The following is a 15,601-nucleotide window of genomic DNA, read 5'->3' as shown; positions in this document are numbered from 1 at the left end:
CTCGTTTATCCTTTGCTCGGTGACCCTAAACATGTATGGCCAGTTTGAATGACTAATGGCTGCATCAGCATGATGATCGCTCAACCTACATGGCCCCCTTTACACTCGAAAATGTTCCTAGAAAGGGTTTTCCGGGAGTAGAATATTGATGACCGATCCTCAGGACAGGCAAACAATATCACATCGGTGGGAGTCCAACTCCCAGCACTCCCACCGATGAGCTAGTGCCGTGGGCCCCTCTCAGCGCCATACATTGTATAGTGGCTGTGCTTGGTATTGCAGCCCAGGCCCATTCACTTGAATGTGAATGAGCTGCAAATAGGCCACGTGACTGATGTACATGATGCCAATGGCCTAAGAAGAGACTGCAACACCCACCGGAGTACTGCAGCTTCTTCAAACTGCTGATCAGTGGGAGTGCTGGGAGTCGAAGCCTGGCCAATCAGATACTGATTACCTATTCCAGTGATGGCTAACCTCCGGCACTCCAGCTGTGGTGAAACTACGACTCCCAGCATGCTCCGACTCCATGGGAGTCGTAGTTTTACCACAGCTGGAGTGCCGGAGTTAAGCCATCACAGACCTATTCTAAGGATAGGTCCAGAAAACCCCTTTAACGGCCACACTGTGCTCAGCTGGTTTCTACATGGTGGGCTTTTACCTGGTGCATTTTGCTCCATTTCTTCCAGTGCAAGAATGTATATTTCAGTTTAGCAAAGGTGATTGAGCTAAAAATCCCCCATGTCACAGAACAATGATGAGAACATCAGACAGGAAGGGGCTTTGTGGTGAGCATTTGACTAGATAGACTATAAACCATAAAATAACATGAAACGTGGAAAATGTGAGTTTTCATTTAATGTCAGCACCAAGTAACCACATGTTCCATAATTTAGAAATAAAACGGGAAATGGAAAAATAAGTATGAAGTAAAATATAAAGTATGGCGGTATGAAGAAGGAAGCACGCTGTTTAAGAGGATAACAGGAGTACTTACTCTGCAGTTAAAGTATGTATTATGGAAACGGTAGGGAATTCAGTCTCCTCTGAGCTGTGAGTCATTACAATGTAGGATTAGTAGTTGGTGTTACAGTCACAACAAACACATCTTCCTAAATCTCAAGGGTATTAACTGTGTCACTCAGGTACCAAACACGATGTCCTCCCAGCAGCGTGTGTATGTATGTATTATATAATATATATATATATATATATATATATATATATATACACACACACAGTACAGACCAAAAGTTTGGACACACCTTCTCATTCAAAGAGTTTTCTTTATTTTCATGACTATGAAGGCATCAAAGCTATGAATTAACACATGTGGAATTATATACATAACAAACAAGTGTGAAACTACTGAAAATATGTCATATTTTAGGTTCTTCAAAGTAGCCACCTTTTGCTTTGATTACTGCTTTGCACACTCTTGGCATCCTCTTGATGAGCTTCAAGAGGTAGTCCCCTGAAATGGTCTTCCAACAGTCTTGAAGGAGTTCCCAGAGATGCTTAGCACTTGTTGGCCCTTTTGCCTTCACTCTGCGGTCCAGCTCACCCCAAACCATCTCGATTGGGTTCAGGTCCGGTGACTGTGGAGGCCAGGTCATCTGGCGAAGCACCCCATCACTTTCCTTCATGGTCAAATAGCCCTTACTTTCAAAGTTTTCCCAATTTTTCGGCTGACTGACTGACCTTCATCTCTTAAAGTAATGATGGCCACTCGTTTTTCTTTACTTAGCTGCTTTTTTCTTGCCATAATACAAATTCTAACAGTCTATTCAGTAGGACTATCAGCTGTGTATCCACCTGACTTCTCCTCAACGCCACTGATGGTCCCAACCCCATTTATAAGGCAAGAAATCCCACTTATTAAACCTGACAGGGCACACCTGTGAAGTGAAAACCATTTCAGGGGACTACCTCTTGAAGCTCTTCAAGAGAATGCCAAGAGTGTGCAAAGCAGTAATCAAAGCAAAAGGTGGCTACTTTGAAGAACCTAGAATATGACATATTTTCAGTTGTTTCACACTTGTTTGTTATGTATATAATTCCACATGTGTTAATTCATAGTTTTGATGCCTTCAGTGTGAAGTCATAGTCATGAAAATAAAGAAAACTCTTTGAATGAGAAGGTGTGTCCAAACTTTTGGTCTGTACTGTATATATATATATATATATATATATATTGTGGGGATTCGCTCTGGTAGTTAGGATTAGGGATCGACCGATTATCGGTTTGGCCGATATTATCGGCCGATATTGAGGATTTTGACCGTTATCGGTATCGGCATCTATTTTGCCGATATACCGATAACGTATTGGGAACACAGAACGCGCTGCTCTCAGCGCTCTCCGTGTTCCCTCCGCAGCACAGGGGAGAAGGAAGCCGTGTCTCCCTCCCCCTGTGCTGCTGCCGCCAATGAGAGGAGAGAACATAAGAGGAGGGGAGGGGCTGTGGCCACTGCGCCACCAATGAAGATAAGCCTTTCATTCATTCATATACAGGAGGCGGGAGCTGGCTGCAGAATCACATCACCGGCTCCCGACCTCTATGAGCTGTAGCTGCGGTCTGCGGTAGTTAACCCCTTAGGTGCCGCGGATCGCAGCCACCGCTCATAGAGATCAGGAGCCGGCTATGTGATTCTGCAGCCAGCTCCCGCCTCCTGCATATGAATGAATGAAAGGCTTATCTTCATTGGTTGCGCAGTGCGGCCCCCCCAAGCCCCCCAGTATTAATCATTGGTGGCGCAGTGCGCCCCCCACCCCCATCCCAATCCCAATAGTAAAAACATTGGTGGCGCAGTGCGCCCCCCCACCCAGTATTACTCATTGGTGGCAGTGGCCACAGGATCCCCTCTCCCCTGCTCCTCCGATCGGAGCCCCAGCTGTGTAATCCTGGGGCTCCGATCGGTTACCATGGCAGCCAGGACGCTATTGAAGCCCTGGCTGCCATGTTCAGCTCCCTGCTGCTGTGTGCACTATGCACAGAGCAGCAGGGACAGAGTGAGATTCTATTCACCCTGATAGAGATCTATCAGGGGGAATAGGACAAGGGTTCTAGTCCCTAAGGGGGCTAAAAGTTAGTAAAAAAAAAACACCAAAAATATTAAGTATAAATGAAAAAGATTTAAAAAAATTAAATAAAAAATACACATTAACAATAAACAAAAAAAATACACATTAACAATAAACAAAATAAATACACATTAACAATAAACATATTAATTTTCAGCAGATTTGTGTAGGAATTTTTTTTTTTTCTCCAAAATGAAAATTCCCAGAATATCGGTATAAATTATTGGCTATCGGCCTGAAAGTTCACAAATTATCGGTATCGGCCCTAAAAAATCAATATCGGTCGATCCCTAGTTAGGATAAGCGGGCGCAGTACAGAGGCAAAATACAAGTTCGTAATTCAAACTTCATTGTTCATTCACACATGATGCCAAAAACAAAACGTCACTTTTGCACTGTTGGTGTTACTTCACACCCAATGGCAATTTAATAAAACAAATGTCACCTTGGTGGCAGTTCTGCATCAGAAAGTTCAAATACAGGCTTTAGGCGGCCTGTTCCCCTGACACATAGGTCTCCGCTCTCCAGCCCAGCTCAGGCTTGAGATCCCAGCACACAGACCTCCTGAGCTCCACTGTCAGACGGAGGAAATCCTCTCCACCTGGCAGTGCCGGCTGGTTTTTATGCCTGGCAAAACCCGGCCTGGAACGTGGGGAGTAGTCACCCACCCAGCACTTTGACTACTCCCAGTAAGAGCTGTCCCGAATCAGCTATTACAGCCATGCTAAGTACCAAGGTGTCAAACAGCAACTGCTGCTGACACATAAAAACCATCTCTTACTCCACCGAGACCAGGAACCTCGGTGACACGTACCTATCATCCATGATTATTCCTTGTACCAGCTTTCAATATATATATATATATATATATATATATAGAACAAGGAATGTGGGCAGCACCACTATCTTTATAGTACAGACGGAGTGCCAGCGGCTGAGTAGGCGATCCACCTCCAAATAATGTAGAATAAATGAAATCCGCAGCACATCCAAGTAGTGAAGAAGTAAAAGAAGCTTTAATCACCAAGCATGCTCTGTTGATTTCAATGGCCCTCTAACAATTTAATGTGTATGGGGATGGACTGACTGTCCGGATTTCTACTAGTTCAGACTTTTGTTTCCCTTGGACATAAGAGTGACTGTTATCTAACTACCGGCTCATCTGGCATTGAAGGGCTGCTCAATGATCAATGTAGTTCATGGGGATAAAGGTGGCAACCTGCAACTTGGGCTAAATAATTGGGCTTTAAAGGGGTTGTCCGGGCATTTACTTTTGATGACCTATCCTCAGGATAGGTCATCAATATCAGATCGGCGGGGGTCCAACACCCGGCACACCCGCAGCAGCGGATAGGAAGAGAGAAGGGAGACAGCAAGTGTACACTGCGCGCGCGCTGTCTCCTCATACAGCTGATCGGCTGGGGTGCCAAGTATCGGACCCCCTCCGATCTTATATTGATGATCTATCCTGAGGATAGGTCATCAATAGTAAAATCTTGGACATTCCCTTTAGGCCTCATGCACACAACCGTGCCGTTTTTTGTGGTCCGCAAATCGCGGATCCGCAAAAACCGGAAGCCGTCCGTGTTGCCTTCCGCAATTTGCGGAACGGAATGGGCCCCGGCAATATAAATGCCTATTCTTGTCCTCAAAGCGCGGACAATAATAGGACATGTTATATTTTTTTAGCAGGGCCGCGGAACGGAGCCATGGATGCGGACAGCACACGGAGGGCTGTCTGCCATTTTTGCGGCCCCTTTGAAGTGAATGGGTCCGCATCCGAGCCGCCAAAACGGCGGCTCGGATGCGGACCCAAACAACGGTCGTGTGCATGAGGCCTTAAAGAGGACCTGTAGCCTCTCCTGACATGTCTGTTTTAATAACTACTTGCCTTCCCCATGTAATAACAATTCTGTATCATCTATGTTTATGGCTGTATGGTGCGCTAGAAATTATGAATGAATTGCTAGCAGTTTGCAAAGAAGGTCCACATAGGTTTTACCAGTTGGGGAACGGGGGGAGGGGGGGGGGGGGGTTGTCACTGCACAATCTGACACTGGCAGCACGGATAGTGTCCACCCCGCCCCCCAACTGGTAACACCCATATGGACCTACACTGCAGACTGCTAGCAATTCATTCATAACTTTTAGCAGGAATAATAAAGGAATGGCACAACATAGAGTCATGAGAATAGATGCTCCATAACGGTTATTAATCTGGGAATGCAAACAGTTGTTAGTGACGCTTGTGCACAGAGAGGGGGTAAGACCATAAACTTCGGACATCGCAGCCATGCATCATGAGTATATTAGGACTGTACAGAACTAGATGTGCTCAGTTTATTTAGATCAGCGATGCTCAACCTGTGGCCCTCCAGCTGTTGCAAAACTACAACTCCCAGCCCGCCATAATAGCTGTAGGTTGTCCAGGAATACTGGGAGTTGCAGTTTTGCAACAGCTGGAGGGCCACAGGTTGAGCATCGCTGATTTAGATATACTCTAAAATCCCTCTGCATGGCAAAGAATAAGTTAGGCAGAATTGTCTGTAATAAATGGGGTAACCATTTGTGTGAAAACATGTATTTAACCCAAACCATCACTACATTATATTGTTTGGTTGAATTCCCTTTAAATACAAAATTTCTCACCGAACTCTTGTCTTCTCCCTGGGTGAAGTCCTCCATCTTCCGCAAAACCCCAAGGTCAAAGCTCGCTCTTCCCCCATCATCGGCGCTCCTTCTCCGGCCAGGCGTGCCTCTTTTTGGCCTACTTTCAATTTTCTTCTGGCGCTGATCAAGGCGGCTGCCACTGCTTAATTTTCTCACTGGGTTTGTCAGCCATTTCTTCAATGTACTAACAGACCTCCTGGATCCCGGGGAACTAGGTGCAGAACTAGTGGAGGGCTGAGGTTGAATGGAAGCCACTGAAGCTGATATGCTGCCATCACTGCCAGCAATAGAGTAGGATTCTGAGAAAAAGAAAAAAATCCACATTAGCCGAAATTCAGGATGGCATCCATACTACATATCCTGCAACTCTGCGGCCTCTGAAGTATTCTCTTTATAGACAGTGTGGGGGAAAAAAAACTAAAAAAATAAAATAAAAAATATTATTGATAAAATGTTTATATTTTTCACTATTAAATAAGACATATTTGAAAAGCAAAAGGAAAATATGGCTCATTTGGCCGTCTAAAGTGTTATGCAACCAATCAAAATATTGGAGATACTTGAGTGAGTGCAAGGATTTCTGACGGTGACAGCTGTAGTCATGTAATTCTGGAGCATATATCTTCATGAGAAGTTAGGAAACATACATAATGTGTGATTTATGAATTGATTTATGGTAACAGATGAACCCAAATACATCCACAAAGTGTTATAGACTTTTATAACACAAAAAAACACGTTTTAGAGGACAATAAACTTGTGGATACATGTCTGCAACTAGAGATCAGAAATCTGGTTCTAAACTCATCAAAGTGTTAAAATTTCCCAAAATCTTTGGTTTCCAAAGATTCAGATTTTTTTTTTTCACACATCCTGCACAAATCTCTCAAAATGATGGCTGCTATTTTGCCATTGAGAGAACGGAAAGAATGCTTGTTGCCTCTAGAGAGTACCCCTTTTTGCCATATTAAGGGAGAGTTTTGGCAGGGGCGTAGCTATAGTGGAAGCGGCTGCTACGGGGTCCAAACTCAGAAGGGGCCCTCCCGGGAGGAGGGTGGAAAGACTTTACAAGTCAGTCCCCCTCAACAGTATTATACAATGACATAATATACAGTGACATGACATACAATATATACGTGTAGGAAACGGACCGGATGGGCCTGGTCTGAGAGAGTGATCCTTACTAGCCCTAAGAGTTATGGTTGCACGGGAGAAGGGGGGTTCTGGGAAGGAAGGGGAGGGGTTAAAAAATTTGTTGGGGGGCCTAGTCAGTTCTGGTTACGCTACTGAGTTTAAGGCCTCTTTCACACTTGCGTTGTCCGGATCCGGCGTGTACTCCACTTGCCGGAATTACATGCCGGATCCGGAAAAACGCAAGTGTACTGAAAGCATTTGAAGACGGAACCGTCTTCCAAATGCGTTCAGTGTTACTATGGCACCCAGGACGCTAATAAAGTCCTAGTTGCCATAGTAGGAGCGGGGAGCGGGGGAGCAGTATACTTACAGTCCGTGCGGCTCCCGGGGCGCTCCAGAGTGACGTCAGAGCGCCCCATGCGCATGGATGACGTGATCCATGTGATCATATGATCCATGCGCTTGGGGCGCCCTGACGTCACTCTGAAGCGCCCGGGGAACCGCACGGACGGTAAGTATACTGCTCCCCTGCTTCCCACTACACTTTACCATGGCTGCCAGGACTTTAGCGTCCCGGCAGCCATGGTAACCACTCTGAAAAAGCTAAATGTCGGCTCCGGCAATGCGCCGAAACGACGTTTAGCTTAAGGCCGGATCCGGATCAATGCCTTTCAATGGGCATTAATTCCGGATCCGGCCTTGCGGCAAGTGTTCCGGATTTTTGGCCGGAGCAAAAAGCGCAGCATGCTGCGGTATTTTCTCCGGCCAAAAAACGTTCCGTTCCGGAACTGAAGACATCCTGAACGGATTTCTCTCCATTCAGAATGCATTAGGATAATCCTGATCAGGATTCTTCCGGCATAGAGCCCCGACGACGGAACTCTATGCCGGAAGACAAGAACGCAAGTGTGAAAGAGCCCTTAGTGATTTTTTTTTAAAATTTTCCATGTCTTTGTCTATATAAAAAGAAAGTCCTAAAATTGTGCAGTTTTCACCCTGACCACTAAGCCTCAATATGGTGAGACTTCTCGATCCTTACAGAGCACTTTTCAGCAGTCGTCTCATTATCATCACAGGCAGGATTACAATGAGTGGTATCATCTATATATAAATAACACAGGATCCACCATTCACAACAGGTGATGGTCATAGCTTATATACTCCCCTCTGTACAGTGACCTCTGCACAGGTCACAGAGCATGCCTAGAACACTCTCCCATAAAAGCTAGTGAGGTCCCCTCCAGTCTATTGTGTCTATGGACCTATTGCACAATGCTATTAACAGCTCGGGCAAGTTGTTCAGGAAATAAAAATGAGAAAATCTAAAATGAGAAAATAAAAACAGATAAAAAAAAAAGGAGATGTGTCACTATCTGGTTTTAAAAGGCATAAAATATTATAGGGGGCACATTCCTTTTAAATACATTTATTTTAATCTTTCTTTATAAATAAGACTTTCCATGCCCCTTATCAGTTTGTTCGCTCTTCTTTGTACTCTTTCCAGCTCCAGGGCATCCTTTCTATGAATTGGTGCCCAAGAAAGAAACTGCATATTCCAGATTAGGCAGCACCAATGCCCCATATGCAGGACAGTATCCTTAGACTTCACAGCTGCCACTTTGTCTGTACCGTGATAGTAAATTAAAGAGATTTTCTGAGACTTTAAGACTGATGACTTACCCTCAGGATAGGTCGTCAGTAGTGTTGAGCAAACTTGTGGTTTCAAGTTCGACGTACAAGGTTCGGGTTATCCAAGAATTCTGTTATGCCTTCCGCTACCATGGACCAGAAGTTATGGTCCATGATAGTGGAATCCATAATGGAATCCTTAGGTAACCCGAACCTTGTACGCCGAACTTGAAACCACAAGTTCGCTCAACACTAGTAATCAGTATCTGATCGGTGGTGGTCTGACACCCGGGACCTCGCTGAACAGCTGTTGGAGAAGGCAGCGGTGGCCCAGATTTTCCTAGGCCATGGGACGTCACGTTCATCGGTCACATGGCCTAGGCGCAGCTCAGCCCCATTGAAGTGAATGGAGCTGAGCTGCGATACCATGCACAGCTACTATACAATGTACGGCGCTGTGCTTGGTGAGCACAGAAGGCTGCGACGCTCGCATGGGCGCCTGTGCCTTCTCAAAACACCTGATCGGTGGAGGGTTCGGACCCCCATGATCAGATACTGATAGGTTATCAGTATTAAAGTCTCAGAAAACCCCATTTGAAGGTAATCTGTCACCAGTTTTAAGGGCGCAAAAACTGGTGACAGAGACCCTGATGGAAAGGCTGGGTCACTTGTTTGGATTGCTAAAATCAGTACTGAGCACCTCTAGCACGAATCGACCGCTTGAGCCCACTCAATGCAATGCACAAGAAAAGACTTTGCACTATTTCCACAACTTAATCAATTAATAACAAAAGGAATTTTTTTTCAATATTAGTGTAAAATGTCTTACTAATTAACAGCTGAATCATAAACTGTAGGATGTCTCGCTGGAGATTTACTGTACAAGCTAAGGCAAAAGAACAGGCTGCCAGGCCTAGGTCATATAATGACTGTCTCATGTCTGTGTGGGCTGAATTCCACCGCAGGACACGTCACCATGTGTTCATCACTGGTGAGAATGACAAGAGACGTCTAAGTGTCAAGCACAGCGTGCCACGGTCATGTAATATTTATCTAGCGATAGAGGCACAGCGACAAGCTAGACAAAGGGACGCTAATACAATATGGCAGAATGCAAAAAAGAACCTTGGACTGATGCAAAAAAATAAATAAATCATAGACAAATATATGACGGCGCTTACAGAATAGTAATGAAGCAAAGGCCTTCCAACGGCTTCCCCGGCTATAAAAAGTACTGGCATTCCGTAAATGCTCTAAACTTGAGAACTTTCGAAAAGGCCCCTTATTTGAGAAGACGACACTTATCCAGACCAGATTTCCTATGACAGACTTTCAGTTCTGCCCTACATTATGCATACGGGCTGTAATGCCAGCAGTCTGAGCCTGTGACGGCCAGACTAATCACCCCCCCCCCCCCCCCCACTGCGCTGTCTTGCCAGTTGTCTGTTTTGGCCTCCCCACTTCTTGCCTGCTATTCTCTGATCCCATTGGGCGCACATGCTCTCCCCAGTTCTTAAAAGGCGAACGTGTTCAGCCTAATGGGTCCCCAGCCAATGGCAGCGGCCTTCCCTGAGTTATTTTAGGTGCCTAAGGTGTCTGATCAATAGGTTCTTAGCTTGTCTGCTCCTGCACTATTTTATTTTCTATTTTATTGTCCCGACCTCTACCAAATTGACCCTGTGTTGACAGTCCTGACTCCTGCCTGATTTCTGTATTGATCCTGTGGCTCCTGTCACTAAACAGAGACTACGGTACTTCAAGAGGTAGTGACCTGGAGTCCCACAGGGTTTAGATCCCTGTTCAGGGACTAAAAGAGTCAAGACTAGGGGGGCCACTTAGATAACGCACTTAGGAGTAGCCCTAAGTCAAATCTGTTCAGTGACACAGTGGCTCCATACCACTGGCCATCTTATTTGAAAAGATCACTCCGCAGAAGACTACTTCTTAATGCCTTTTTTGGGGATTGTCTCATAGGGCAAGTATACCAGTTCCTAGCTCAACGATACATGGCCATTGGTTACTTAATATTTGTTTGTGACTTGCTTCATTTTTATCAAAACCTTTCCTGCCTCCCGCTAGAGGATCAAGTGATGATTTATAGGATTAGTAGTGTTCATTAGGGGCAGGTTTTTTGGGTCATCCCTTTTCAGAGCAGGTGCTCTACCAGAAGCTACTGTAGGACAACCCCATACACCGTAACACCACAAGATGAACAAACACCTGATACCTTGAGCCATTTGAAGGTAATAACATGTTACGGGTGAGTCTGGACCAGTGGATTTGTTGCAACAAGGTTTCTGGTTGACCACCATCATTTCTTCTATTTTTTGGTTTTAACTTATGAATTAAAAGTTATGTTTTAAAGGCATTTTTATGCAGTGATTGATCCAATTTTTTGCCTTTATTATCTTGTATTATTTAGTGATCACTCGTCTCATAGGACAAGATACAAAAACACAAAAACAGATCCATATTGCCAAGCACAGGAACAGGGAGTGCGTATCTAAGTGAATGTGTACAACACAACATCTGCCAACAGATGATATGAGAACATTCAATTAGTTAGTGATTCAATGCCCACTTTACTAATGTTATAAAACCGTTTTGTGAAGCAGAGCTCAATGGATAGATGAAAATGCCAAGCTGTCAGCATGACCAACGTTCCTCCCGGGATCCAGAGAACTCGTAACTGGTCTTCATTATATCTCATTTCTGAGTGAAGACTTGTAACAGCATTAGCTTTTATGGTTATTGTTCTTGTATTAGAAGTGCTGGGGGAAGTTCTAAGCGCATAGACGCACAGCATTATTGTATTATTTAAGTCAGGAACCTAATGCATGATTCGCGCAGCATGGATTTTATCACCTTAAAATTGCATGAATGAAATGCACAATGGAGTCCATTTATAGAGATAATTATATGGGAAAGTCTGTAGTAATCCGTGAGAGGTACAGAAAGATCACTTACTATTAAACATGTACTTTGCGGTGGGAAAAAAGACAATTTAAGGCTGTAGTTACTAGCTACAAAAAAGTCAAGCTAAAATATCAGCTCATTCCGCTGTGGAAGAATGTCTTAAAGCTGTTGCCTGATAAGACAATCGATTTCGGAATGCCCTATTCTCACATATGGATGACATGCCTTCCATTAATACAGGAACCCTTGATGTGGCAAAACCAACCCAACCATTTATTACATGGATGGTCATTCTGTGAATGCCTGACAAACAATTCTGCAGTTCCCCTACACAGACCTCTGAAGAGAAATGTATGGCTGGCTACAGCTTCTACTTACCAGAAGGTCCTGAAGCAGGACTTGCAGAGATCAGCTTGTCACACACTTGGCAACTCTTCTAGAATATCCGGAAAAGGGAACAACCCCCCGAACTCCCGGAAGTGTTGGCGAATTTCCCAGGCGCCATTGAACAGCTGTGAAGCTTGAGAATACTTGAAAATACTTAAATATTACTTTATTATAAATATATTCCCAAATACCTTTCATTAGTTATAATGGCTCGTTTTGTACAGGAAGCAATCACTAGTGCACACAAAAGCTGTCCTAATCACACACTGAGCTAAAGAGCTGCCTCATCCTCCTCTTTGTTCTATCAGGGTTTGTGATCCTGAATACAGATGATAAGATGTTCAACTGAATCTCTGTTTGAATGGAGTTCATGAGGAGACATGAAGTACAGAGAGAGGACGGACAGGACAGACTGTGGTAATGTGGAGCTGTGGTAATTGAGACTGCATACAAGTGCTGCTGCTCTTTAGCTACATCCCCACCGTCCTCTCTGTACTTCATGTCTCCTCATGAACTCCATTCCCACAGAAATTAAGCTGAAGATTTTATCATCTGTATTCAGGATCATAATCCCTGACAAGTAGGAAAGGAGGATGAGGCAGCTCTTTACCTCAGTGTTCTAAAGTAACTTCTCCTCCTGTGTTATTAGGACAGGTTTTGTGTGTACTTATAGGACAGTGGGCATTTTATTTCTCATAATGATTGCTCCCTAGACAAAACGAGCCGTTATAACTAATGAAAGGTATTTGGGAATATCTTTATAATAAATTAATATTTAAATACTTTCATTTTTTTAATTCCCAGAGAACCCTTTTAATATGATTTTGTTTCTTGGACCAGAGGGTCACTTTAAGTGTTCTACCTCTTCATTCTATGGGTCAAATTTATGATTCAGATTCACCACTTTTGTGGCGTGAAAAAAGCGCAAAATGCATGTTTGGGACTTTTTCAACGATACGTGCACAAAATGTTTTACGCTTCATCATAAATCAGGCCCAGCATCTGTCAGTGTACCTGGTTACCATAGCCCAGCGTACGCCACCGGTTAGGATAAATCTGGGCCTATGTTTTTCATACAGAAGAGATGGCAAGAAAATGTGGAGTTAATTCCAGGATTTAAAATTTCTCTAAAATAGGCTTCAGCAGGAAAAACAAAAAAATCTGTCTGGCTTCAAGGGGATATTATTTCACTGTGTCCTAATTAGAGCTGAGGGTTTAATGTAAACTATCTTAACGTGCCAATACTGAAGCTAGCCCAGAACCACCCATTACAATCCTCACTGCCGCATCCAGGGAGTTATTCTGATTGCCTGATTGGAGTTGGGAAGGAATTTTTGTTCCCCTAAAGTGAGGAAAATTGGCTTCTACCTCACAGGGGTTTTGTTGCCTTTCTCTAGATCAACTTGCAGAATAACAGGCTGAACTGGATGGACAGATGTCTTTTTTCTGCCTTATAAACTATGTTACTACCAGAAATGCATTGAAAGTACTACACATTAAAAGTCTGGTGATATTTGATACAAAGGTATAGAACTGATCGAAAGCTATAGAAAAGGTCTGATACCACAGAAAACATAAAGTCAGATGTCAAATCATGGAAAAGGAAGACTAAGGGCCCAATTCCACTGCCCATGTTTGGGCAGGATGAGTGATGGCTGACGAACACGTTGATCGGCGATCGTTTGCATCAGCCTATTACACAGTTCAATGCTTTCATTGCCCTTAAAGAGGACCTGTCACCGCTCCTGACATGTCAGTTTTGGTAACTAACTGTATTCTCCATCTAATAACAATTCTGGATCATCTATTCTTAGGATTCTGTGAGGTGCCATTCCTGTAATATTCCTGCTAGAAGTTTACAAATAAATTGCCAGCAGTCAGCAGTAAAGGTACTGCTGAGGGGTGTTACCACTAGTGGGTGTGTCTGACTCAGTCCAATCAGTGCTGCTGGTGTCGGACTGTGCAGGGACACCCCCCTCCCCAACTGGTAACACCTATATGTATCTTTACTGCAAGCTGCTGAGAATTCATTCATAAACTAACAGAGGAATGGCACACTGTAGAGCCATAAAACTATGGGGAATGCAAGTACTACAACAGACATGTCAGGAGAGGCTTCCATGTAGAAGGGAAACAAGAAAGCTATTGAAAGATTTTCTCAAGGCAAAATAAATAGATTATGTGCAGAAGCCGAAGAAAATACAGATAGACTTATCAAGTAATATGATCCTCCATAGGAAATTGTGGGTTATGCCATAAAGTATTCTAAAAGCAGTGCTTGAGTTTATGACATTACAACCACTGACAGGTGAAGTGAAGAGCATTGATTACCTTGTGCCAAGAGCACCATTTAAAAGAAAGGATATATTAGGCAGCAAGCGAACAGTCTGCACTTGAACGTAAGGTGTTTTGGAAACAGGAAAATGTGCAAGAACCAAAGCATCTCCAAAAAGGCAGGTCTTGAGTAGTGTTGCAGTTAATATGTATCAAAGGTGGTTTAGGAAGGAGACAGTGTCATGGATGCCCGGGACTGATTAATAAGAATGTGGACCAAATGTTGGCCCGTCTGATCTGATCGAACTGAAGAGCTACTATGTCAAAAATTGCTGAAAAAGTTAATGCTGACTATGATAGGTGTCAGGACCACTGTGCATTGCAACTTGTTAGTATGGGGCTTTGTAGTAGCAAACCGGTCAGAGTGCCCATGGTGATGCCTATCCACTGACAAAATTGCCTACAATGAGCATCTGAGCCTCAAAAACGGACTGTGGAGCAATGGAAGAATAAATCATGGTTTCTTTTACATCATTTGGGTGGAAATGTGCGTTGCATACCTAGTAGAAGATATGGCACCAGGATATACTGTTGGAAGAGAACATGTCAGTGGAGGCAGTGTGATGATCTGTTCTGATAGGAAACCTTGGGTCCTGGCATTTAGGTGGATATTACTTCATCACATACCACCAACATAAACATCGCTGTAGACCAAGCACAGTCTTTAAAGGGAACCTGACATCTCGTTTATGCCTTTTTCATCTGGGTATGGTGGTCCAGAAGTGACTGTTGATCTTTTTGTGTAAACTTGTAAATCCACAAAAAATAGGTGTAAACCTGTAAATCCACAAAAAATAGGCCGGAGCAAACCTCCTGGAAGTCAGGCTTTCCCCACCATCCCCTTCCCCCTGTAGCTTGATTGACCTTATCCAGACCAGGGAACACCATGCTCTGTTCTTATGAGATCCTGTGCAGGCTCCATTCACTTTCACTTCTGGTGCATGCCCAGTGAATAGTGCAGTACTGCAGATGTAAAGAGGAGTGTGCTCCCACCTTGCGGCGCATGTGCAGTGAAGCGTTGAAGCCATGGGCTGTACAGCACTATTCACTGGGCATGTACTGTGAGAATAGGGGGTGACGTACCCTGGCCTGAAGAACGTCAATCAAGCTGGGGGGAGGGGGAGTATGCAGGAAAAACCTGGCTTTCAGGAGGTTTGTGCCAGCCTCCTTGACTTCAACAAGCTAATTTGCATACAACGAGAACAAGAATAAAAGTGCATTTTCTGCAGATTTACAAGTAACCCACAGGGATCAGGAGTCACTGGAGCACCATAATCACATGTAAAAGGTACTGTGGGCAGTTTATATCACATAAATGAGATGCCAGATTCTCTTTATTGGCAATGGTATTTTCTAATGGCAGTGGCCTCTCTAACCAAGATAATGTGACTTACCAAAAACATCAGGACTGGTTTGAGGAACATGACAAGGAGTTCAAGGTGTTGAC

The 15,601-nt window shown here is 44.0% G+C and overlaps 1 protein-coding gene across 3 annotated transcripts in view; it reads right to left on the bottom strand.

The window, feature by feature from the left end:
• Positions 1-15,601, bottom strand: part of ARHGEF25 (Rho guanine nucleotide exchange factor 25) — a 378,058-nt gene that overhangs the window by 73,538 nt on the left and 288,919 nt on the right. For all 3 annotated transcript variants that reach the window (XM_040425760.1, XM_040425761.1, XM_040425762.1), the window contains one exon: positions 5,734-6,053. In XM_040425760.1, coding sequence (XP_040281694.1) covers positions 5,734-6,053 — 320 coding nt within the window. The remainder of the gene's footprint in view (positions 1-5,733; positions 6,054-15,601) is intronic.

This window comes from Bufo bufo, chromosome 3 (assembly GCF_905171765.1).
Source record: "Bufo bufo chromosome 3, aBufBuf1.1, whole genome shotgun sequence".
NCBI classification, from domain to species: Eukaryota; Metazoa; Chordata; class Amphibia; order Anura; family Bufonidae; genus Bufo; species Bufo bufo.
This window is presented reverse-complemented; position numbering and strand designations above follow the sequence as displayed.